Raw genomic sequence first — 22969 nt, 5'->3', positions numbered from 1 at the left:
GCAGCCTTCGCTTCACGGTCCAGGTGCTGAGCTTTGCGGTGCCTGCATGGAGCGAGCGTCGGTGTTGCTTTGTGTGCTGTTGACTCGGATCCTGCTCATTGCAAAGAGTGTTTTCCGGTGCAGAGGAGGACAAGCCGTAGTCTCCTTTCCTCTCTAACCAGACTTACTGTAGAAAGTGTCAGTTTTTCCAACATTTGTGTTAGCAGAGAGCGAAGCCCAGAAAATCTCCCTGCGCGAGCACTAATTATCCAAGTAGACTTTTCCATCTATTTGCTTACACCATAAATTGCTGTGTCTTATGAGTGTACACCTGGCAGCACCTTCGGCCTTTCATAATACTATGGAGTGTTAACGAATTGGCTACAATTCAGTGGTTTTCACCTTTCTCACAGTGCTTATTTAAAAAAAAAATAAAAATAAAATCCAATTAAAAAAAAACACCTTAATCCTGTCTTGGAAAATAACAGTAACCACTTCAGTACAGACTGAGATGTTGTTTGAACACTCTGCATCTCATGAAGGGGAAATTCAGGTATCATGCTTGAAAACCATGAAGGGAAGTTGGTGCCTTGTCAGATAACCTTCTGCTTCAGGAGTGGTCTGTAGAGGGTTGAATCCCCCTCTGCTGCTGCTGGCTTGGGTGAGAGACCTGTGTGAGCTCATTCCTGCTTACTGTAGGCACATATAAAGCGGCACAAATTAAATTTTTGGTCATGTATATTAAATGTGTACAATTTCCTAGGTATGTATGTGCTCTGGAAAGAAACTACAGATGCCTATTTCTAAAGCCAGCTGGATAAGTGAAGTCTATGCCTTCTATAATTCTAAATCATAAAACTTCTTACATCTCTTCAGTGTAAAGGGGAAAAAAAAAGGAGGGCACACAGCTGTGTGTTTCAGGCTTTCTTCTTGCTCATAAATACACCACCTTTAAAATGATCTGGAAGCATTTACTTATCGTTGTCATTCTGCTTACCAAGTCCAAGTGTATTCCGGATTCTTTTGGTGTTTTGAGTAGCGGTGGAAACATTTTCAATGGGTGATTCCTAAAGAATGAGGTCTCCAGAGCTGCTGGACACTGTGTCCTTTATTTGTTGGAGAGGCTGAGCCCACAGTATTTCTTGTACAACGGCTTGTCTTTAGCATAGGCATTGCAACATATAAAGTGCTTCTGCTATAAATCTTCATACACAAAAATACTTAGTGCAAATAGAAAAGCATGAACCAAGAGTGGCTATATCTGCCATGACCAGTTGACTTAATGCTCCCTTTTTGAAGGGGCTTTAAGAACAAAGAAAGGGAAGGAAGAAGTGAAGTTCTCCAGTAATCCTCCAGCTGCCTCTCTCCTGCTGCTTTGAGCCACCATATCTCTTCTTTGTATGCTGTGTATCTCGATCAGATAGCAGCCTGTAGCACTTTGTCCCTCCGACTGGGGAATGCCTTGAGTCAATTTACATTCAGGCAGGCTAGCAGAAGGGTGTATGCACTGGTCAAGATAGCTCCCAGTGCAAAATTCCTCCACCATGACTAATTCTGGGTGGTGAAATTCTAAATTGACCCTTCGGTTTTTCAGAGCATACCTGCAGTAAGGAAAAGAGGATTGGTTACTAAATTTCTAAGCACCTTTTTATTTTAAATGCCTCCTCCTCATGTGTTTTAGGGTATTTTATGGTATTTTTAGACTGAATGCTCTAAACCCTCTTTGTGAGAATACAGCAGCCTTTGCATTTCTATACACCACCCGGAAAGTAAATGTACTTCTATCAGTGGGCACTGTTTAACTATTAACAGGTGTGTGTTTTCACATATGTCTTTTGATAAGCTCCATCTCTACAGTGGTCTTTTCTACACTGTGCATATGGAGTAAAGGAAAGAATTAAACAATTGCCCACAGTTATTGCATATACAAGAAGCAAGGTATTTCTGTAACAATCTCCTTCCCCATTGCATTTTGATTCCAGTTAGGTTTGCTCAGCAGCAAGTTGTGTTTAAGAGATAGCTGTGTATATTTCACATTGGTGATGTAGCTTAAAAATGGGTGTAGTTTTAAAGATGGGTGTCCCATCCCTGGAGGTGCCCAAAGCCATGGACGGGGCACTGGCCAGCTTGAGCTGCCCCTATGGTACGATGCTGGAACAGGTTGGGCTTTAATGCATCTTCTAACACATGTCACTGTATGACTCAGAATGAGGGATTCAAGTTTGGGAGTCTTTGTTGGGAGAAGCTGCCCTCATCCCTGGCAGATGCATTCAGCTGGGCTTTGCAGTGCTGCCCTTGTAAACAGAAAGCAACCAGCCAAAGCCAAATCTAGCTGAATCCAGATTCACAACATAAATCCAGTAGTACGATAATCTGTCACAAATGCTTTGGGCTTTCACAGCAGTTGTTTAGCTTAAACTAAAGAGACATCACTTGCAACTCATTGGATTTGCTGAATTACTACTTACTGGTGTTGCAAAAAGGGAAATCACACAAATAGTTTCTAATATTTCCATGTAATGTATGGAGTTGCTAAAAGTGAGGTACTTTGTTAATGAATGCTACTCAATTTCTTGTGTTTTCCCATCAGTTAATTACTTACAGCTTGTTATCTTCTTTTTTTCTTTTCACTTTCCTGGGGATCTGTTGTGTCCTTTCTGTTTTGTGATCAAACAAGTTAAAAACTCTTGTTCTAATTCTGACCCAGTTAATTGTGGTTGTCTCACCCAGACCAGCCCATAAATCAGTAAAATACTGATTTACCAGTGTTCTACAATAATTCTTTCTAAGCAAACACTGACTTAGTATTCTGTTATCCCCTTAATCAATGAACTGTTTCTATCCTGTTAAACTTATCTCTAAGCTCCTGATGCTGGGGGGAGGAAAAACAAACAACCCACCACCAATAGATTGTTTTGATGCATAGCACCAAAAGGGGGAGCTGGGGAGAGGGGCTGTGATTTTGGACTGGAGGTCTTGTGGTCTTGTTAGCACACACCAAACAGTGGCACTATTAGCATCCATGCCCTTCACCAGCTGTTGGGGGTTCACCTGCATTTTATTTCCTTTTCCAAGCCCACATGGCCAGTCAGGGCTTCTAAGCTTTGGACTGAAGGCATTTTTACTTACATTGCTGGCAGCAGCCCTGAGCAGCCCCTTCCTGCTCAGTAAGGACCTACAGAGCAGCAGAGCAAGGAGCAGAGTTTCATGAACGTGTAGTTACTGGAAGTGCTGCTGATGGTCAATAAATTTTTCTGGTGTGCTGTACTGAGTTACTGCTTTCAATTTGGATGATTAAAATTACTGTACCAGACCGTGTTTGATTCTATTTGCTAAAACATGTACTTTGTGGTTTAAAAGCTGTATATCACAGCTATGTGATGTTAAGGTTTGTGAGCACTTTGTCAAAAGGGTGATTCTGAAACAAGGGAGTAATGGATGGCCAGCAAGAGGTCATTTTGGGCCCTAATTTATGATGCAGAGAATATATGTATGTACAAGATGGCTCTATATCCTTCCAGTATTGGGCCGGATCCTATTTTCTGTGAGACCATTGCCAGCATTTCTTTTGCATTCTAATGGGAACAGCACCAGCACCTTTAATGCATCGTGCCTAAGGATTGTATGGAATAAATGTGTGTCTTTATGTTCTGTTTCAGTGAGGGTTCTCTTATCAGGCATTTTTTGGGGGATGTGCCAGCATTTCTTCCAGCTGTGGTACCCTATAGCTTTAGATGTGATTCCTTGTGTCTCTGGGAGGCAGCCCAGGCACTGCCCTTCTGCACTTTGTTTCTCTGAAACGCTGGCTGTGTAATTGAGCTATCAGTGCACAACACAGACCTGGATGTTAGGGGATCAAATCCATCCCGTGTTGCTCATGAGTAGTTAATATTATCAGATGATTGTTTGGAGACAGATGGGTAATATCTGGAGGGTGTGAATTCGTGTTGGAGTAGATTGAGAGGTAAGCCTGGTAAGACAACTGCTGCTAATTGCTGCCGTTGCTTTAAGTCTGATAGAACTAGATGTGCACTGAAGGCTGAAGTGCTCAAATTAGGGCTGAGGGTATGTTTATAACTGAGTACATGAAAGCTTCTAGCGCGGCAGCCATGCATGAATTAAGTATTTCAAAGTCCTGATGAACACAGGGGAGACTAATTTTGAACACAGACTATAAAAGATTGTGGAACAGTTGTTTTGGAGAGGGATGCTGTACTGGGGAAGTTTTCAGCTTCTGTTTACAACCCTCCAGGTCCGCAACCAGCACTGGAGTCTCATCATGGAAAGCGTAGTCCCATCTGACAAAGGAAATTACACGTGCATCGTGGAAAACCAGTATGGCTCCATCAACCACACTTACCATCTCGATGTTGTCGGTAAGTAATGCTCTGTCAAACATGTAAGGACGCTGTTGATTAATGACCAAGTTTCTCTAAAAGAAACCATTTAGAACGAAGCCGATAGATTTTACTGAATTCTGATGATAATTTCATGGTATTTGGAAGATAAGAATTCACTGCATAAATGACTCCTTTGTATCTTGTTATCTGTCTCAGTTGTGTCTATGGGACTAATCTACCTATATCTTGGCAAAGCTGAAGTATCTGTGCAAGGAAACTCTTGGTAATTGCATGTTGCTGCAATACACCTACAAGCTTACCATAAAGAGTGAAGAATAAATACTAATGCAGTTTTAAGTATTAGTGTTACAATTGAATTTTTTGCTGGTACAACTAATATTGGTACAAATTTTGTGCTGATAGACCCTTGGTGATCAGCCTTGGATGGGTGTGGAATAGCTGTATTGAATCTGTAGGGGTTTCTATACTAAATAATCAGTTTGGCTGTTACAGCAGGACATGGTAGTGGTACCTTTGGAGGTCTGAACCTCTGTGTCTGAGGTATGCATGGATGGGCTTTGCTCTCCCCAGCTCACGGGGCCATTTGAGTGTTGTAAGCTCTGGAATTAAACTAATTTCAGTCTGTACTGACACTAAAAATGAATGTTATTATTGTTAAGCTATTTCTGGCTGATGACTGGCAGCTCAACTTGTTTTCTGTAGTGAATCTTAATATAAGTTTCAGTGTGTTTGGCCAGAGCAGGAGGAAGTTTTCATTTCCCTGACGATTATTTTTACATGAATAAAAGTGCATCCCTTGCATTGTTTAGGACCACTGAAATCTACAGAAACCCCCAGATCTGAAGGTTTAGCCTTCATGCAGCAGGGGAGGAAGAAGGGAATTTTTTGATGAGGATGCTGTCAGTCTAAAGCCACTAAACAGTGTATTGAGCCTGAAGCCTCTATACAGTGAACCAAGTGGCTGACAAAGCTATTTTTACCTGAATGTTTATTTAGACACCATTTGCTGAGAGTGCAGCGTGGCTGCTGGTGCAGGCAATGCATGGTGCCCTGCATGGTGCTCACCCTGCCTGGCCTTACAAGTGGCCAGGATGAGCACCTGGGGACTTTTGGAGGTTCTGTAGAAAGTATTTAGCTATTTTGGGGAATCTAGATTGGATCAACTTTGTTTTTGCTTCAAGCTGTATAAGAGGAAAGAAGCCTCTTTTGCAATACTGGAATTCTTCCTTGCTCAGAAGAAACTGATAAAAATTCCCCTTCTTTCCCCTGTTCCTTTTCCTCATTGCTACCCAGTCCCAGCCTGGCGTGCTTCAAGGTGACCATAAATTTCTTCACCCTTTTCTTGCTAGAAAATGTGTTCATGGATGATGCAGTCACTTGAGCAAATATTTGTCAGAAGCCGTCTCACCTCCTCTCTCCCTTTAAGCTTTTTGAATGGCTTACATGGGGGAATATTGTGCAGGCGTTTATTTTTCCTGGCAGTAAATTATAGTGACTTGTGTGAATGAATGGAATGGCAATAAGGATGATGTCACTTAGTGAAATGTCTATTCCTTTCCTATACATAGGTAGAAACGTTAGTAGTGAGGTCAAGTTCTTCAGAAGTGACTGCTGACATGGGGTGTTGGGGTATGCAGCTTTTTGCATTTGAAACGGTATCACTGTTAGTTGAATTTGAAGACATACGTATAGAACTACATACCCTAAGATAACTAATACTGTGTGTTGAATTTACTCAGTCTCTCAAGAGATTCTACACTGGGGCTTTAAGCTGAAAGGGGCATTGATGCTAAAGAGCTCAACCATTTCTGTATTGCTGAAAGCTTGTGATAATTGTGGAGGTTGGGCAAGAAACTGTTGAAGCAGTAAATTTCAACAGGCCAGAAGGGGAAACTCTGACAGTTTTTTAGTTAAGACAGTTCTACGGAAGTTAATTTTCTGTATTATTAATATATATTTTATCTTTTTTTTCCTTTTTTTTCTTCTTTATTTCTTTTAGAGGAGTTTTTCATTCCCATAGAGCTGTAGAGAGTTATGGGTGTTTGTTTAGAGGCTATTGCACACATAGACAACATCTTACAAGCTTCAGGTCATAATTTTAGGCCAGGTTGTATGTGGAAAACTGTCAGTTGAAAGCCTCTGAAATTGCTTTTCCTACATGGTTTAACTGATTCCAGAGTTGATTAAGTGTAAGTAATAGCAAATGGTATTAAACATGGTAATGTATTATATGAACACAAGAGTCTGACTATATGGAGTAACGTAGAGAACACTCTGATTATGTCACAGATTTGGGAAGTATCCCAGCAAAAATGCTGCCAAGTAGTGACACAATGCTTGTTAGGAATATCCAGTATGACTTGATGCCAATAATTTTCCAAACCTTGAACTCTTTTGACAATTAAAAGCCTGGAGCCAGCAGGGCTGAGAAGTTTTTCAGTGCAAATGTAGGTGTGAATTATTCTCGTTTTTACCTTGTAATTACTTGCAAGAACCCTTTTAAAACAGTCAACTCGGCTCAGATGGTCTTGTTCAAATTTACAAACTTGGCAGAGCACTTGGACTGGATTTTTTTACAATAGGAGTTAGAAAATACTGAAAAATAAAGCAGCGAATTGTCGGCAGCCTCTCTGTGCAACACCAAATACTTGTCCACATTGACAACGTTAGGGGGAAACCATGCAGTGAAGCTGGGCAGGGTGTTCTGTGCTGAACGAGGTCATTCTTAAAGTGTTTGGGACACCCTCAAGGGCCCCCTGCTCCTCGCCCTTCCTGTCTCCAGGCTGGGACTTAGGGCTGCAGCTGTGCTGATGGCATCAGTGGCTAACAGTGACCATGCAAAATGCTGTTGGAAAGGAAGAGGAACAGTCTCCAGCTATTTATTGGAGTGCAACCCAGAGGCTTCAATTAATATCAGCTATTTGTTGCCCAGAGCAGCATGCCAGCACACAGTAATTGCTTACAACCTAAATGCAGACTGGGAATGTCACTGTCTGTTTTATAGATGTGAAAACCAGCTGTGGAGCAATGAAATTTCTTGCCCTGGGTCACACAGGAAGCTGGTGGCAGAACAAAAATGAAGGCTGATACTCAAATCCAACACCTCAATTAAAAGAATGTACTTTCCCTTGTACAGTTGAGCCCATCAGCTGCTTTCTACATGCAGCTCAGGTGCCTTTCTATTCTTTTGTGTTTAATGGCAGGTTGAAGCTCACAGTTTTATAGTAAGCTTGCTAATAGACTCCCTTCTCTTTAAACATATATAAAGTCATAAGGTCTTAAGGGAGAATGCTTGAAAACTGTGGCTTTCACCTATGAGTTGTATTGTAGTGAATCCAGGTTGTAGAAAGCAGCATGGGAATGCAGCCACTGAGACTCGTACATAATTAGATCACTGTTGGATTGCAATTATCGTTGGAGTGCAATTTCAGCAGCAGCAGTTCTGCTTAAGCGTGGAAGTAACTAATTGAATTTATATTTTAACAGCAGAGAAGGCTTAGTCTGTACCGTGCATAGTGCAGGTAGCCATTTCTGTCCTATTTAATGTCAGCATCCAGGGAAACAAACCTCGTTTTGCTCTCAGATGAAGCTCTACACATTACCTCATTTACGGGGTCTTACAAGCAGCTGCCATGGCACGACACATCTCCCAAGAATGTGGAGTAAGAAGACCCTGCTGTTTACTATTAAAGTGAACATAACTGGTCACAAATGTGCATTTATATGTTTAGAAGTCCTTTTGCAACAAGTTTAACTTTACCTTGAGCTTCTAGTTTGCATGCTAGCCACACCTTTGGCTCACATCATTAGGGAATGAGGTCCAGAGGTATTTCAGGTGGCTCTCAGCTTAAACCTCGTGCCCCAGAAATTCTATATATGAGTGTTTGTACCAATGGTTGTGCAGAAAGGTGCTTGTATTCTGAACCCTTGGAGGTTTAGGGGGCGTCGAGGTGAGTTTTACTCATGCTTTTTACAGCGTGTTATTAAACAATCAAAATCTCATTAAAATGGAATCTTCTTTTTGCTCTTGATGCGTGTTCATTGTTTATATTTCCTTTTGTTTAGGCACAAGAAAAGAAAAAAAAAGCCTTTGCTTTTGTTTCTGGTCGGCTTTATTTCTGGGTTTTCCTGTGCTCTTCCAGTCTCTCGCTGTGAGCGTGGAACGGACATGGTTTTTTCTTTAACGACATGTTTCCACTTTGCCATTCCTGAATGCATTAAAACATATGCCTTGTGATTTGTTTTCACCAAGGCTTGTTTTGTCCAAATGAAATTCAGCGTTAGTTTGACATGACAACAGAATGTTCCTTAATTTCCAAAGAATTATTTTTAGCAGCCAGGTTACATACAGAAAGAACTGACAGCAGCTGAATTGAATGCGTGCCTCCTGAGTCGCATTACTCTTGCCTAGAAGGAGTTAAATGTAGGTATCGTGACCAAGCCCAAACTTGTGCTTCTGGCAGCTGGATTTGTAGTTGTTGATGCTCCTGGTGTGGACAAGCTTTGGCTTGACGTCCTCACCCAAGTGCCTGCGGCCTGTGGCGTGATGAGACTGGCTGCAAGCATGCAGGTCTCCCTGCTGATGCCTGCCCCCAGGTGTTTGGTTAGGCCGAGAGGGAAGAAGACTTTATTTTGTGCACTGATAAGGCTGAGTGTGGACTTTACACCTGGCACTTGACTTTTGGCAAGGTGTGCACACCTGAGAAGAAATTACACAGTTCAGTGCTGAAGGCTGTGCAGTTTGCTCCCAAAAACAAAGGCTGCTGTGTGATGGTTTAGCTGAAGGGAAAGGAAGGCTTAGGGGTCCCTCTCTTCTTTCTTAATAAGGCAAAAAATATTCCCAAACCCTAGTTTTATAGCACTAAAGCTTCTGATTTCATTGGGGTAGTCTGGCTAAATTACATTTTATGGACAAATACTGGTGTCATTACTTCATATGCTGGGTGAATGCTGTATTTGTCATGTTTTTGGAGTCCTTCCTGCAGAGCGTGCTGGGGGAGGACCGGTCTCCCTGTCCCACTTTCTGTCTTATTACAGCCCCAAGGCAGGCATTTCTCTCTTCCTTTTGATGAATGATGAACAGGATATTGTTTCAGCCCTTTTATTATCGTTTTTAATCGTGCCTTCCTAATTCATGCAGTATCACACTTGTGGAAATACAAGGAGGAATTTGCAGGAGTTGCCCGAAGATGCTAAGCAGACTGTTGTGTTGTTCGTTGTGCAGTTGGCACGTGTTGAGAGCCATGACTGTGCCTGCAGATTATCCCACAGCCACAGATTTTAGCTGGGAAGCTCACCCTTGGGGGTGAGTGTTTTCCAGGGATAAAAGCATCATGGGTTTTTGGGGATCAAACTAGGATTAAAAGAGAGGTAGAGGTGGTGGAAGTAGACAAAGATGGCTCTGAACAGTGGGTTGGAGTGGTTAGATGTCAGGGGTTGTATGTGGCTGTAGCAAGGCGAGGTTGAGGGCAGTGGGGCTGGGAACATGCTCCAGTATAAGGGTGTGGGGTCTTTTGAGAGGTTTACAGTGCAGGAAAGAAAAGACCTTGAGGGACAGGTACTGGAGCGAGGTAAGAGAATGAGACATCTACAAGTGCTGAAGTGTGGACAGATCACTGAGATGTGGCATTCTGTATTAGAGGAAAGGTTATCGTGACAGCTTTGGTGTGGGTGTCCTCTCACTGCTTTGCCAACCTCTGTGTAACTTGGAATCCAGAGGTGGCTGTATTTTATGAGTTTTCTGGGTTTCAATTAATTTGGTCATTGTTGGATTACTCCCGTTCCCATGGTGCAGCTTCAGCAGCAGTTGCTCCATTTAAACATAAAAACGAAGTGATGTATAATTTAATTATGATGTAAAAGCCACATTAAAAATAGTAGTTTATTAAACGCCTTTGGATGTTGAACTACTCTGTAAATGTAAAATGTTATGATTATTATTTCATATTACTATTTAAAAGGTTGCATGAATATGCTTAAATTTGACTGTGTTCATGGAAGGAAAAACATAGATACTGTCAGACTATGAATAACAAACTCAATACTGACCAGTTTTTGCCATTTTTACAAGGTGCTTATAGCTTATAGCTTACAATCACTGCTGTAAAGTAGCTGATCAAAGCAATTGATTGTAATTTGTTCATGTGTATTGACAAGTTAATACATGTCTATTCATTCACTGTGAACATCTGATAGATGTCTTATCTAGGTAGAGGTCTTATGTGAGAGACATGGTATTTGGATGGCAAACCTTGGATAGAGCCTGGTGGGAAGCTTTACCTAGTTCTGATTGTGATTTTTCTGCTCTTCTCATTGACAACAACAGGCTTTGTGTCGAGCAACTCATTCAATCTTGTTGCAGTTTTCTCTTCCTTGGCTTGCTGCCATGTGGGAAGAGGTGTGCAGATGAGCTGATGTTATAAAGGTGTTGGGCAAAGATGAATTTTAGCTAGAGCGTATATAAGACCACAAGCTCTACTGTAGAGCCGTCCAAAGAGACAGATGGGAGAACATAAGTGGGAGCTTTGCCTGCTGTAATTACAGTGCCGTTACTTCCAATTGGAGGTGAAGATGGTGAAGCCAAGGACAAAGAGTTTGGATATATCTGATTCATTTCTGCAAAGATTTAAAAAGGCACTGCCTTGTATTTGTCTGATCTTGGCTACAAGGAGGGTTTAGGCAGCACAGATGGAATGGTAAATGCTTTGCTGTGAGTAGGAGGCTGCCTGCTTTTGATGCTTGTGACAAAATGCAGAAAGAAATGCCTCACATTTATACCAATAACTCCTGAATTAGAGAAGATTACAATGCACTTGTGGATGTCAACTGCTTCACTGCCCTCCCCACGGCCCAGTGCTGCTCTAGGCCACACAGGTTCCTATAGTGAGGACCAGGAGCCCTGACACCAGTCAGAGCTCCTGGCCACCTAGACCACCTCTCTGGGGAGCATAGAAGTGCTGATATGTGGAGACTCATGCTGCACAGGAATGCTGGACAACATGAGAACTTGTTGGCTAGTACCTATTGGTAAAAGGTGCCAAAATTTGCAAGGCATGATTTCATCAGCACTGGTAATGCTGGTCTGATCTGCCGGCTGTTCTGCTTGTCAGTCTGAAGGCTCCTGCTCTTTATCAAGTGCTCTTGCCAGGGATGGTCGTTATCTCTCAACATTTAATGACAGTGATCTGTTACTCCCTATAGCCTTAAAGCTTCTCATGGTCTTAGAGAGCTCGAGAAGGGAGTGTCCCTGATGTGCTGTAGATGATACCTTGGTGTGCATGAATTGCCTCAGAGGTGGTGGTTTGGGGGGTGTGTATGTATGTACGTGTAAATGGAACATGACAGTTCAGCAGCACTTCTGAATTGGCTATAAACAACACGCAGTGGTTCATATTGTGCAGAAGGGAAACCAAACTGACATGCAGCTGGTAGAAGCTGCTCAGCTCCTGGCTCGCATATATACCATGTATGACATTAATTAACAGAGGCATTTTGCCTGCACCTGCTCAGTTGTTTCTGATCTTCTGCAAGAGCAGCCAGCACCCAGCCTTACTCCTACACACCACTGAACAAATAGTGGGCCTAGCAGTGTTTGCCTTCCAGCTTTTCGCCCCCATAAGCAATTGCTTACTTCTGAGGAAGGGAAGTGAAGGTTTGGCTTGGCCTGTGTGTGTAGAAAGCTACCTTGAAGGAGGAAAATTCCTCTGGGAACTCTGACATCTGTTTGGTTAGACCCCTCCTATGCCGCTCCACCGAGGGGTATGGAAAGCAAGTGTAATTTCAAGGCAGATCCTTTGTATGAACTTGGATAAGACTGTATTTATAGGGAAACCTGAGTGGCAGTTCCTCATGCCTTGGCTGCCTCTGGAGCTCTCCTCAATGGGGCTCTCTAATTCAGAGAGCAATAATTAATCCAGCCTCTGAGTGCTTGTGGACTGGGGCCAGATTAGCAGTTTGTGTAGGTGGGATCTTTCATGAAGGACACTGACTGTTGTGTCACTCCTTCCAAACCAGTTCATTGACTGTCGGCCAGAGTAGGCTGTTCTACTGGTAGAGCTTTCCTCATTTAATGTGAGGGATTAAGCATTCATCTCTTAATGGTTGATATTTAGCCCAAACTGGTAGTGATTGCAGACTGTGGTCAGCCCAGTAAATGTCCTTACACACTGAAGTATTTCAGTCCATGTATATGATGGAAAAGGCTGTGCTTGATTTCTTTTATTTATTTTTTTTAAGGCCAAAGAGTCAGTCCTGCAAGTTTGAGGTGCTAAGCAAAAGCCATGCAGCAAGGGCACATGATTACTGCCCAGCCTAAAGGACTGTAGGATGCTTTTAGAGACCTGTAATTTACAGATCATGAACATTTCTCTAAGCAACAGATGTTGCGTGGTGACTGAATATACAGAATCTCTACTGAGGTCTACGGATCTACAATGGATGCCACACTTAGAAGCATCGTTGTGAGCTCTCTGTAGCTTCACAGCATCAGCTGTCAGGATGGTTCCTTAGGATTCAATAGTATTTCAAGACTGATGGTAAAGGCTCTGGTAAATGGGTTTGTCTAATGAAAAGCTTACTTCTAGTTTCATTTTCCCCTTTTAATTGAGGATCTCTCCACTGTCCCCAGAACTCTTGCATTTGCTATTCAGCTTTTATTTTCTTAGCTTACACTTAAATCACATGCTTGCAAGGAGAGGAAACAAGCACATTCAAAAGGAAAAAATAAATAGTTTCCATTTTATTATTTTTTTTTTTTCCTGAAATGAATCAAATGCCTTATCCAAAGCCCATTGAAATCCATGTCAGCTCTTCCCCTGACTTCAATGGGCTTTGGTTCTGGCTTTTAGCTCCCATGAAAGGTCCTGAACTGTCTGTCCTGGGGTGGCAGGGAGGTTTGGATAGACAATTGCCAGAGCTCTTCTCAGCCCTCAATACAGCCAGGTTGCTAAGGAGACTTGGCCTTTAGATGGGACCTGGAGCTCCCTGCTTCCGGGGTTATTGTCTCCTTTCCCTGCCAGCACGCTCCAGGAGCGGCAGTGGCACTTCTTCATTCACAATAGGCTCTCTCTGGCCACTGGCACCAGCAAGCCCTGTCCTACATCTTCCTTCAGCTGCCATGCTCAGCAAGCAGCCTCTCTTCTGTGTTATTTTATTCTTGCACGTCCTAGATGCTAAGACCAGTGGGGAGATCTACCGATCTTCATCTCATGTTCTTGCATCATGATGTTCCTGCCTCTCACCTCTTAGATTTCCCTCTCTGTTAGTTGCTGTGGGTCAGCAAAAATACTGGGGGAGGTGAAGCCAAACACTGGAGAGAAGTGACCTTCTGTAGGAACCACCTGTCCAAGGGCCTTAAACTGCTGGAAGGGCCAGTTCTCAGGAGCTGCTTGGGAAGCATGCAGGCTGCAGCACTTGCTTTCAGGCTGGCTTCTCTGCACTGTTGGTGGCAGGATTTGCTCCTTGCCACCCATCCCCAGGTGTCCATTTGTGCCCACTGTTAGGAAACTTGGAATTTTCCAGCTACTTTGCATTCTTTACAGTTTCCTGTCTTGGAGAAAGGCATTCTAAAGTTTTAACATTAACAGACTAAATGAGAGTCTTTTCTGAGCCATTGGACAGCTCTCTTTGCCCGTTGTCTTTTCTGATAGCAACTCTGTTTGCCAATAGATAAGCTATCAGATTGCTCAAGCAAATTTGAGCAGAAATGTTTAAGCCCTGGATACTTTTATGATGGTGTAGACTTGAGTTAGATGCTCGTAGCCTTGAATTTGATATTCCTTACAAGAACAACCAGTTTCACTGCTGTCTGTGGATAACTGTCTCCCCAAATGGAGTTGTTCATGTTTTGAAGCAAAACAGCAAATTGGGGAAAACAATCTGGTGTCTTCTTTTTAAGGCGGGATCCAGAATTAAGCAAGCGTTCTCTTCCAGCCCAAGCCATTCTATGGGTGTATGAAAGATAACCTACAGAGATTTAGTTCAGTGATTTAGTTCAGAAAATATTCTTCATTTTTAAACATCCATTATGTTTTAGTAAAACCAGAAAAGTCTGTTCAAGCAAGCAGGGCATATCTATGAAAAAGCTTGTAGATCTATATGTAGTTGACTAAGTAACTAATATTTATGGTAGCAGAACTTGTATCTACTACTTTTTATGGTCTTCATAATGTAGTGTTTAGTATGCTTGAAGACAGCTAGTCTTTGGGGGCAATCTTCTTGCTATAGCATAAACTGTTGACTTGTTTTTGAAAGGTTTGTGTTAGCAGTGAGAATGAAACACTAAATTTTAAGTAGTCAGATAGCAAAGATTTATTTCTTGAGGTTCTGCTTCAATTCAACAATGATGAACAAAAGGCCGTATTGAGACCAGCAGGGGAACAGAGTTGCAAGCTTGATTGCCAGCTTATTCGATATGAAAATGATGTTTGAGTGAAACAATTGGGGATATAGGGAGTCACTATAGTTTAGTGATGGTCTTAACTGTAATTAGTACATTACATAATGCCAGTTTCACCATCTTGTAAGATACTTGAGAAAGCATCTTTAACTCTTATGCTAGTATTTAATAAAAAAGGAAACACGATATTCCATATAATACTAGCATAGCCAGTTGTGTGAGTGGTGATAACTGCATACAAATGTAAGGCTTGTGTTTTAAATGTGGAAAAGTGATGTGAGATTTATGAATATGGTTAGTGATGGTACCAAAAGCGAAATCCATAAATGTATGTAGTTTGCTGAGAAAGAGCAAAGACGGGATTACATCCTGGAGTGACTGTTTCCAAGCAATGATACTGTACAGAATTTAGTCATTAGTGGAAGTTCCGTCTGCATATTGTTACTTTCCCCAACACACATGTCATTTCTTGTAGCCAATGGATTCCAGGATTGACATGAAATCCCTCTGAATGAGCATCGTGATATTTATGGTCCTCTGTGTTTCTTGTTCCCTTCTACTGAGGCAGGGAGCTGAATGAATACTAGACATGGCTCTGCATGTTGGAGGGTAACTGAAGTTTGGTTTTTAGCACACATACCCTCAGAGTAGAAACTTCACAAATGTTTTAGCTATACATATGCATACCTTCTTTAATTTTTTAAGGAATTCGGGGTAAGAATGTAAGAACTTTGCTTTTTCTGCTTTGCTTTTACTGCTTTGCTTGGCCTTTTCTGTTTTGGTAGAGGAAACGTTTGACAGTCATTGATAAAAGATTAAATCGTTGATGGCTATCGGGATAAACTAAACACATTTCGTGTGTTGGTGCTGCCATAGTGGGAACTTTTCCAAGATGTTTCAGGCCTCGTTCTCTGGTTTGTTTAAGGGCAGCGAGTAAGGTCACAAAGGAAATCAAACCCTGATGTGGAGAAATGAAACATGAGGCCTACTGACTTCTAAAAAACATTTTAAATAACATTCTCTAAGGTTTCATTTTATACCGAAGGCAGCTGTAATAAGTTTTAGAAGATGGTGTAAGGTTTCTATTAAAGAGAGATCTTGCTTGCTGTTTTTGTACCCAAATGAAGGAGTGAGGGAGATGGAATTAGAGCTTACTTAGGATAAGGTGAGAAACTTTAAAAGTTTTCTCTAGAAAGGACAGAATAGTAATTTGTACAATCTACTGTAATTTACAAGTAAAAACACAAAGTTAAACCATTCCCGGGTCTTTTGAAAACGACGTACATAGCCATGGAATAATTTAATAACTGCAATACAAATGCACTTTTGCCACAAGTCAAATAAGACTGCTGCTTTGTAATGTGCTGCCAGCGTAGCCTCAGTGAATAAATTCCCAGTAGATGTTTGCCGCATGCCAAATATATTGGACGGTATGAAAGATCCCATTGTTCCATGGGCATCATTATTTGCTGTTACACTCGCAATGTTTGCTTGTGAAACAGTTTATTGGAAACCAGTGTGTTTAAGAAGGAGCACTTGATTTGAAATTCAGTTGATTTGGCTCTTAACGCCAACAGCCTCTAAAAATAAATATTTAGATTTGCTCCTTTTTTCCTGGTCTTCGAAAGCATTCCTGGAGCACTGGATCTCAGGCAGTGATAAGCAATGGGCTCTTCACTTGTGATTCATAGACTGAACCTGTGTGTAGGTCAGTATTAACTTTATATTCTTACGAAAAGAAATGCATAGAGTTAAGCTTTCATACGGGCTGTCCAGGGAAGTGGTGGAGTCACCAACCCTGTAAACATTGTGTTAAGGGACGTAGTTTAGTGAGAGCTATTGGTGATAGGTGGATGGTTGGATGATCTTGTAGGTCTTTTCCAACATTGGTGATTCTGTGATTCTTCAAAGAAGGGAATGAGTTCCCACTTACAGAAGGGTGAGAGCTACACTGATCTGAAGGGTTGTTGTGCCCAGGCTCATGCCAAACTCATCAGCAAGGAGATTTGAGCAGCATTCAGGTTGGGCTTGGCCGTGGTGGTGGGAAATTGCTTCACCTCATAGCTGAGGAGAAGGCTCCATCGATCCTCAAAAGCAGGCTGGGAGCGCTGGCTGCAATGCCTTTCTGGATGCCCACATGAAGCAGTGTGTTCAGCAATGCCAGCTCAATGAACATCATTTATGAAATGCTTAGGCTAGCCAATAAATAAGCAACTACATTAGCTCACATTGTAAACATACTGTTTTTTGTTTCCCCCGCCTCAGGTAGCTCAGTATTGGTTTGAGTCCTGCTCAGGATTACAAATTGGTATTTGTGCTGCTGTCTGAGTAGAGAGCTTTGCTGTAGTATTGATCAGAGTATTCTGATGATGATATTTTATTTGTTTGTCTGCGCTACGACAAATGCTTTTCGGCAAGGTTTCTCCCCTCCCCCCAAATAACTGTTCTTTACGTTACAAGTGTAGTGCTCAAGTCATCTCCTTTGAACTGCAGTTTTCATTATACGTTTTGGCTGCAGTGTTATTTCAGAGGAGTCAGCCAACAGGCTTACAGGGCTTTTTGGCTCGAGTTCACTTACAGTTTTCTTGGCAGCTTTGCTTATTTATGCATCTTTATTTCTCTCTCTTTCTCTTGCTCCTCGCCCTCCCCATTGGAACAGAGCGATCACCACACAGGCCCATCCTCCAAGCTGGCCTTCCAGCAAACGCCTCAGCTGTAGTCGGAGGTGATGTCGAGTTTGTCTGCAAAGTCTACAGTGATGCTCAACCCCACATTCAGTGGATAAAACACGTAGAGAAGAATGGCAGCAAATACGGACCAGATGGACTGCCTTACCTTCAGGTTTTAAAGGTGAGGCATTGTGGATGCTGCTACTGGTGGTGACGGCTTCTTTAAAGCCTTGCATTTATTTGATGTAAATCCAAAGGATTTTGAGAAAGGAACTTTTTTTTTTTTCTTCAGAAATTGGGATTATTTATTACAGATGAGAAGTCAGATAAACATTCGGTAGCCTGAATGCTAATTATGCAGCTTTTGATTTGATTGTTTTTGTGTGTTTTTTTCTTTTGTTTTTGAGTTTTAAACTTCCTAGAAGCCCTTTATCTCTAAACGTTCCAGGCATGGCTCATTCAGAAAAGAACAAAAAACCCTCTTAAATAACTTCATTGATGTTCCCTCACCCTGTTTGCTTCAAAGACTGTTCTGACACATGACACCTGTTGCCAAAAGTTGGTCGGAGGGTTGGGTTTTCTGGATGCTGAGCCTGTGAGGATGTCCATTTGTCCCCATTGTGATGTGGCATATTGGTGGCACCGGGTTGTTCTGCACCGTGGAGTTTTTCAAGCTGGTTGGCATTGCTTCGGATTAAAAAACAAGCAAACAAAACTCAGACCCTAAACGTTTTTGACCCTGATACTTGCATGAAGTGGAAGTCGTTATTCATATGAGGTGTTGGTGGTGGGACCTTAGACAGATTTGTGTCCTTTTTGGACAGCAGTTACATTGTTCTCCTGTGTTATTGGTCTATTCTAGCATTCGGGGATAAATAGTTCCAATGCTGAAGTGCTGACACTGTACAATGTGACAGAGGCGGACGCTGGAGAATATATTTGTAAGGTCTCCAATTATATAGGGGAGGCCAACCAGTCTGCCTGGCTCTCTGTTCTGCCAAGTTTACAAGGTAACAATGTTTTTTAAAGAAAGCTGGATGTAGAAGCTGGAAAAAAAAATGGTGCTTTGGGAGACTGCAGGCAGCTTGTAGGATAACTCCTTGGCCTTGTGGTACATTTGTAATCCTCCTTTGGTGTTGCAACTGGTGTTACACCAGCAGCCATGGAAAAATTCCCACAATATTCTGTGTGCTATACTCAATAGTGTCTGATGTTGGTCTTTATTCTCTCTTGTGTCTGGTGTCTGTGTGCTCGTTTGTGTTCAGTTTTGTTGTTAATCCTGCATACTTTGCAGTTCATATCTAAGGTACTTGATGAATAATGTAACTATAGTCTAATTGGTGTATCACACACACACATTATATATATATATAAATATATATATATACACATATACACATGTGCGTGTATATGTACATATGAAATGTTCACGTAAGTGCCCATTGAAGCACTTAAGGCCTCCATTCACCCATTCCTGGTAGGGTAATAACCCACCACAAGCAATAAAGATTGGCAACAATGTGACTGCAACTCACAGCTCAATTTATTCAGAAATGGTGTCGTAAAAATGTCCTTATTCTATCATCACATACTTCAGAGTAGTGTTTTTGGATGGAATAAAGACAAAAAGCAACAACCACTATCTTTATTTAAAATGATTTCTGTAAACCTCCAGATCAGAAGCATTAGCATGGATCCCTGTTGTACTCATCTTGGAACCTCTAGGGAGTTCCATGTTTAAGAATCCCTTGGTTTTGGATTCTGTTTATTTGTAAAAGATTGGAGAAGCACTGAACCTGGATAGGTTTGATGCATAATGGCCTAACAGTGCTTCTTGATGGACCTCATTTAACTGCAGTGCAGCAGATGGTGCAGGGATCATCGGCTGCTTGAGACTTCTACCGAGTGGTCTCATTTGGAGCAGAATTTGCCTTCTTTTGCCTTTTCACTGTCCATATATATGTGTATTTGTAAATTAATTCTTCCGATGCAGGTAACTACATACAAAGGATACAGCATTCTGTGTCTGTTTTCGCTTTGCTTCTCTTTCAACACTCTTTTATTGAAAACAAAGGAGAAAGGAAAAAAAAAACAACAAAGATTTGTGGGTTAATTTTTCCATGTCACGTGATTGCATGCATGTCTAGGTGGTGAGTTTTGGTCTGGTGAAGGGTGTTGATTACTTTCTGAGGTGAGCTGGGACCTGTTGGTAAACGCCTTTTGGAAGTGGGATTGTGGATGGGGAAGGAGCTTTGCATCTCTCCACCTCTGCCTTTCCGAAGCGCAAAGCCCTGTGGCTCCATCTCCCTATCCACAAGAGTTCTCTCAGTGTCTAGCTTTTTCTCTTGCTTCCCTCTTTTTTTTTTCTAGGCTGCCGGTGTTAACACTACGGACAAAGAAATTGAGGTTCTCTATATACGGAATGTAACTTTTGAGGATGCTGGGGAGTATACATGCTTGGCGGGTAATTCTATTGGGATATCCTTTCACACTGCATGGTTGACAGTTCTGCCAGGTATACACTGCTCTCTTTCAGTGGTTTTTCCTCTTATTTTTTCCCCTTGTTGAGTGCTGCAGAATTAGCACAGCTTCTGTCTTAGAAAATGACATCAGGCTTCCTCAGCATTTTTATGATGATTATACGGTGATTTTATGTACAGTCATACTTGTCACAAGCCAATGGATTGTCTTGTGACACAATCTGGTCTACAAGTCCAAATGCCTTTCCAAAAAATACAAGCCAAAACCAAAACCCAGACATCTTCTGTTGCACTTAAATTATGTTTTATGAATGTTAAACGTTCATCAGAAATGTTGAGGAACTGCATTTCCTTCTCACTTCAGTGAGATAACTGAAAATCAGCGCATAAATCATTGTGAACTTCAAGAGGAGGAAATTCAAAGTTATCCTAAGAAACCTGGGGACTGATTTGGCCACAATCATTCATCTGAATACACAAGCTATTCAGGATGCTTAATTCACTGTTAGCTATCATCCAAACCTTTTCTGGAAATTCTAATTTTGATGCCCATGGATTGTATATATACAGAAGCGGTGCCCTTCATCTCTTGGGAATCAGCTCCATGCATCTCTGAACATCGCATGCTCTAAGAAAACAAGTAGTCATTTGCTTTTACTGCAAAGCATGTCTTGCTGTTCTGGGGTTGATGATGTTTCTGTCCTGAAAAGAAACAAACATCAACGTGCTTTATTGCCTGAAAATTGTTATCAGCTGTTAGAAGATGTAACCATGGTTGGTTTTGATGTTAGTCAAATGTTCTTGTTTATAGCTGTTGGCAGCTGCCTTAGGAGTTCCTTTGAAAAAATGTGAACCACCTGAGGTTTGCTGGGTCATCTTGTGCTTTACCATTTATTCATTGTTAATCCTGAGCAAGAGGCACAAAACTTGCATGTACATAATGCTGAGATTTCGGGAGTGAAATTTTCTGCAGATATTAACCCCATCATCAAAGTATATTGAATGGCGCAACATTATTACATCTCACATGAACACCAAGCCTGCGTGGTCTGCTACCAAGCAGTCAGGCAGTGCCTGTGTGAATCTTGCTTCTGCTAGCAGTGTTTGCAAGTGCTCGAACAGCATATTTTAAGCAATTTTCTTGAATGAAATATTTTGTTAGCCTATAACAAGGCACAAGAAAATTCTGGCTCGAACGTGCATTGCTTGTGGAGTGACTGCTGATTGCTGTGGAATGCTGCTTATCCGGGGGATGAACCCCAGATAAGGGATTAGGGATTGTGTTTGTATAAATAAGTATCCTGAAGATGGGTTCAAAAGTTGTTTGTCAGAATAACATAGAAGTAGAGCCACTCCCTCTACGACACTAGCAACCATAAATGTGCAGCTTCAGTGTGGCTGACAAAGGAAGACTCACAGAGGCTTGTTGCTAGAAGTACAGTTGAACTTAGAAATATAGTGAGGGACTGAATTATCCTTCTGTACTGTAAGAGCCTAATGAGAATTTTGGATAAACAAGCAATGCAGACTCAAGCCCCAAATTCTATTTGCACGTTGTGATATAACACTTCTAGACTAGCAAATTTGGTTTTTTATCTTTAAATGTGCCTTTATGTGGTTAAAAGGAAGCACTGTGCTTTTGAAGGTTGACTTGAGCGATAAAACAAATGTGTACCTAGTTTGAGCACTTCAATTCCTTCTTCTTCCCTAAAATAATAGAGGATAATTTGGTGAATGTGTCTCCTCAGCAGGCAGACACAAGTGTATGCCTATATAGGTCTGTTTATGAACACACACAGTGGTGTGAGATGTTAAAATGGTGATCTTTAGAGAGGAACAGCTCTCAGATTTCAAGATGACCTAAATATCCACAGTGTCACAAAGTCACTGCTACAACTGCTGATGTTTTAACTGTTTCATGCTGTTCCATGCACTGTGCTGTGCTGTGCCTGTACTGTGTGCTAACTCTGTGGCCTGATTATTCCCTCCCAAAAACCTGCAATCCAGCTCCTGAAAAGGAAAAGGAATATCCAACATCTCCAGACTACCTGGAAATAGCAATTTACTGCATAGGGGTCTTCCTGATTGCCTGCATGGTGCTGATGGTCATCCTGTGCCGCATGAAGAACACCACCAAGAAGCCCGACTTCAGCAGCCAGCCTGCTGTCCACAAGCTGACAAAGCGAATCCCTCTGCGCAGACAGGTAACAGAAAGTAGATAAAGAGTTTGAAGAACTTTTACCAAAACCCAAAGCCAGCACATCCTTCCAATAGGAACATTGGAAGGAGGAATAAGGGAACATGAAAGCAAATTGTAATGAGGGCTGGATTTAGTCTGGCGTGGGAAGAAAGTGCATCTTGATGCAGCAGTCTCAAGGCAAGAAAGTCAGGGATGTAGGAGCAAAAATGTGAAAGATGGAATATATTCCTTATTAGCAGTCCTATAGATGGCAAAAAAATGTATTGCAAGTGATTTGGGACCTGATCCCACAGCTTGTTGAAATCAATGGAAAATGTTTTGCTGACTTTGGAACAGAGTCCTGTTTAATTGTGTATTTATGATGTTTCTAAGGTGAATTCTATTGTAGTAACTAGGTACCAGATACAGAGAGGTATTTTTCAGTAAGAGGAGGAAATTTCATAGCTAAGCATATAGAGAACATCTCAAAATAGAAAGGTCGCAATAAAGTAATAACAGGGGCAGTGTTAAATCAGATCGTAAGCTGCTGATGTTTCTGAGTAAGGAGCAAAACTGGAAGTCAGATCCGAAATGCTTAGTGCAGTCCTGTTGCATGCATAATTTGCAGTTGCTTGTTGCTGGAGAGGTCAACACCATGAGCAGCAACCCAGCTGAGCAAGCATCAGGCCTTTGGCTTTGTCATGGGACATTGCCTTCCAGAACAGCCTCTATTCTACAAAGTATGGCCTCCTAATGACTTTGGGTCCAGGTCTGGTCAGTGTGGATGTGAGGGTTTTGTCCATCTACAATCTCATGGGTTGGGTTGAATTTCTGTATGTGTTTCTTACAGCCAACCTGGGATGTTTTCACTATTGTTGTAATACCTCTTCCCTCTTCATTGTAGG

At 41.8% G+C, this 22969-nt stretch overlaps 1 protein-coding gene across 4 annotated transcripts in view; it reads left to right on the top strand.

The window, feature by feature from the left end:
• FGFR2 (fibroblast growth factor receptor 2) overlaps positions 1-22969 on the top strand; it is a 68698-nt gene that overhangs the window by 25708 nt on the left and 20021 nt on the right. For 2 of the 4 annotated variants that reach the window (XM_015867446.3, XM_015867440.3), the window contains 4 exons: positions 4232-4355; positions 17396-17586; positions 19776-19920; positions 21893-22089. In XM_015867446.3, coding sequence (XP_015722932.1) covers positions 4232-4355; positions 17396-17586; positions 19776-19920; positions 21893-22089 — 657 coding nt within the window. Of the gene's footprint in view, positions 1-4231; positions 4356-17395; positions 17587-18267; positions 18416-19775; positions 19921-21892; positions 22090-22969 lie in introns of all 4 variants that reach the window. The other 2 variants (XM_085555335.1, XM_015867439.3) reach the window with 1 other exon arrangement.

Source organism: Coturnix japonica, chromosome 8, assembly GCF_054131305.1.
Source record: "Coturnix japonica strain WE chromosome 8, WE-NBRP24, whole genome shotgun sequence".
NCBI classification, from domain to species: Eukaryota; Metazoa; Chordata; class Aves; order Galliformes; family Phasianidae; genus Coturnix; species Coturnix japonica.
The sequence above is the reverse complement of the archived record's forward strand: the minus strand, read 5'-3'. Positions and strand labels throughout refer to the sequence as shown.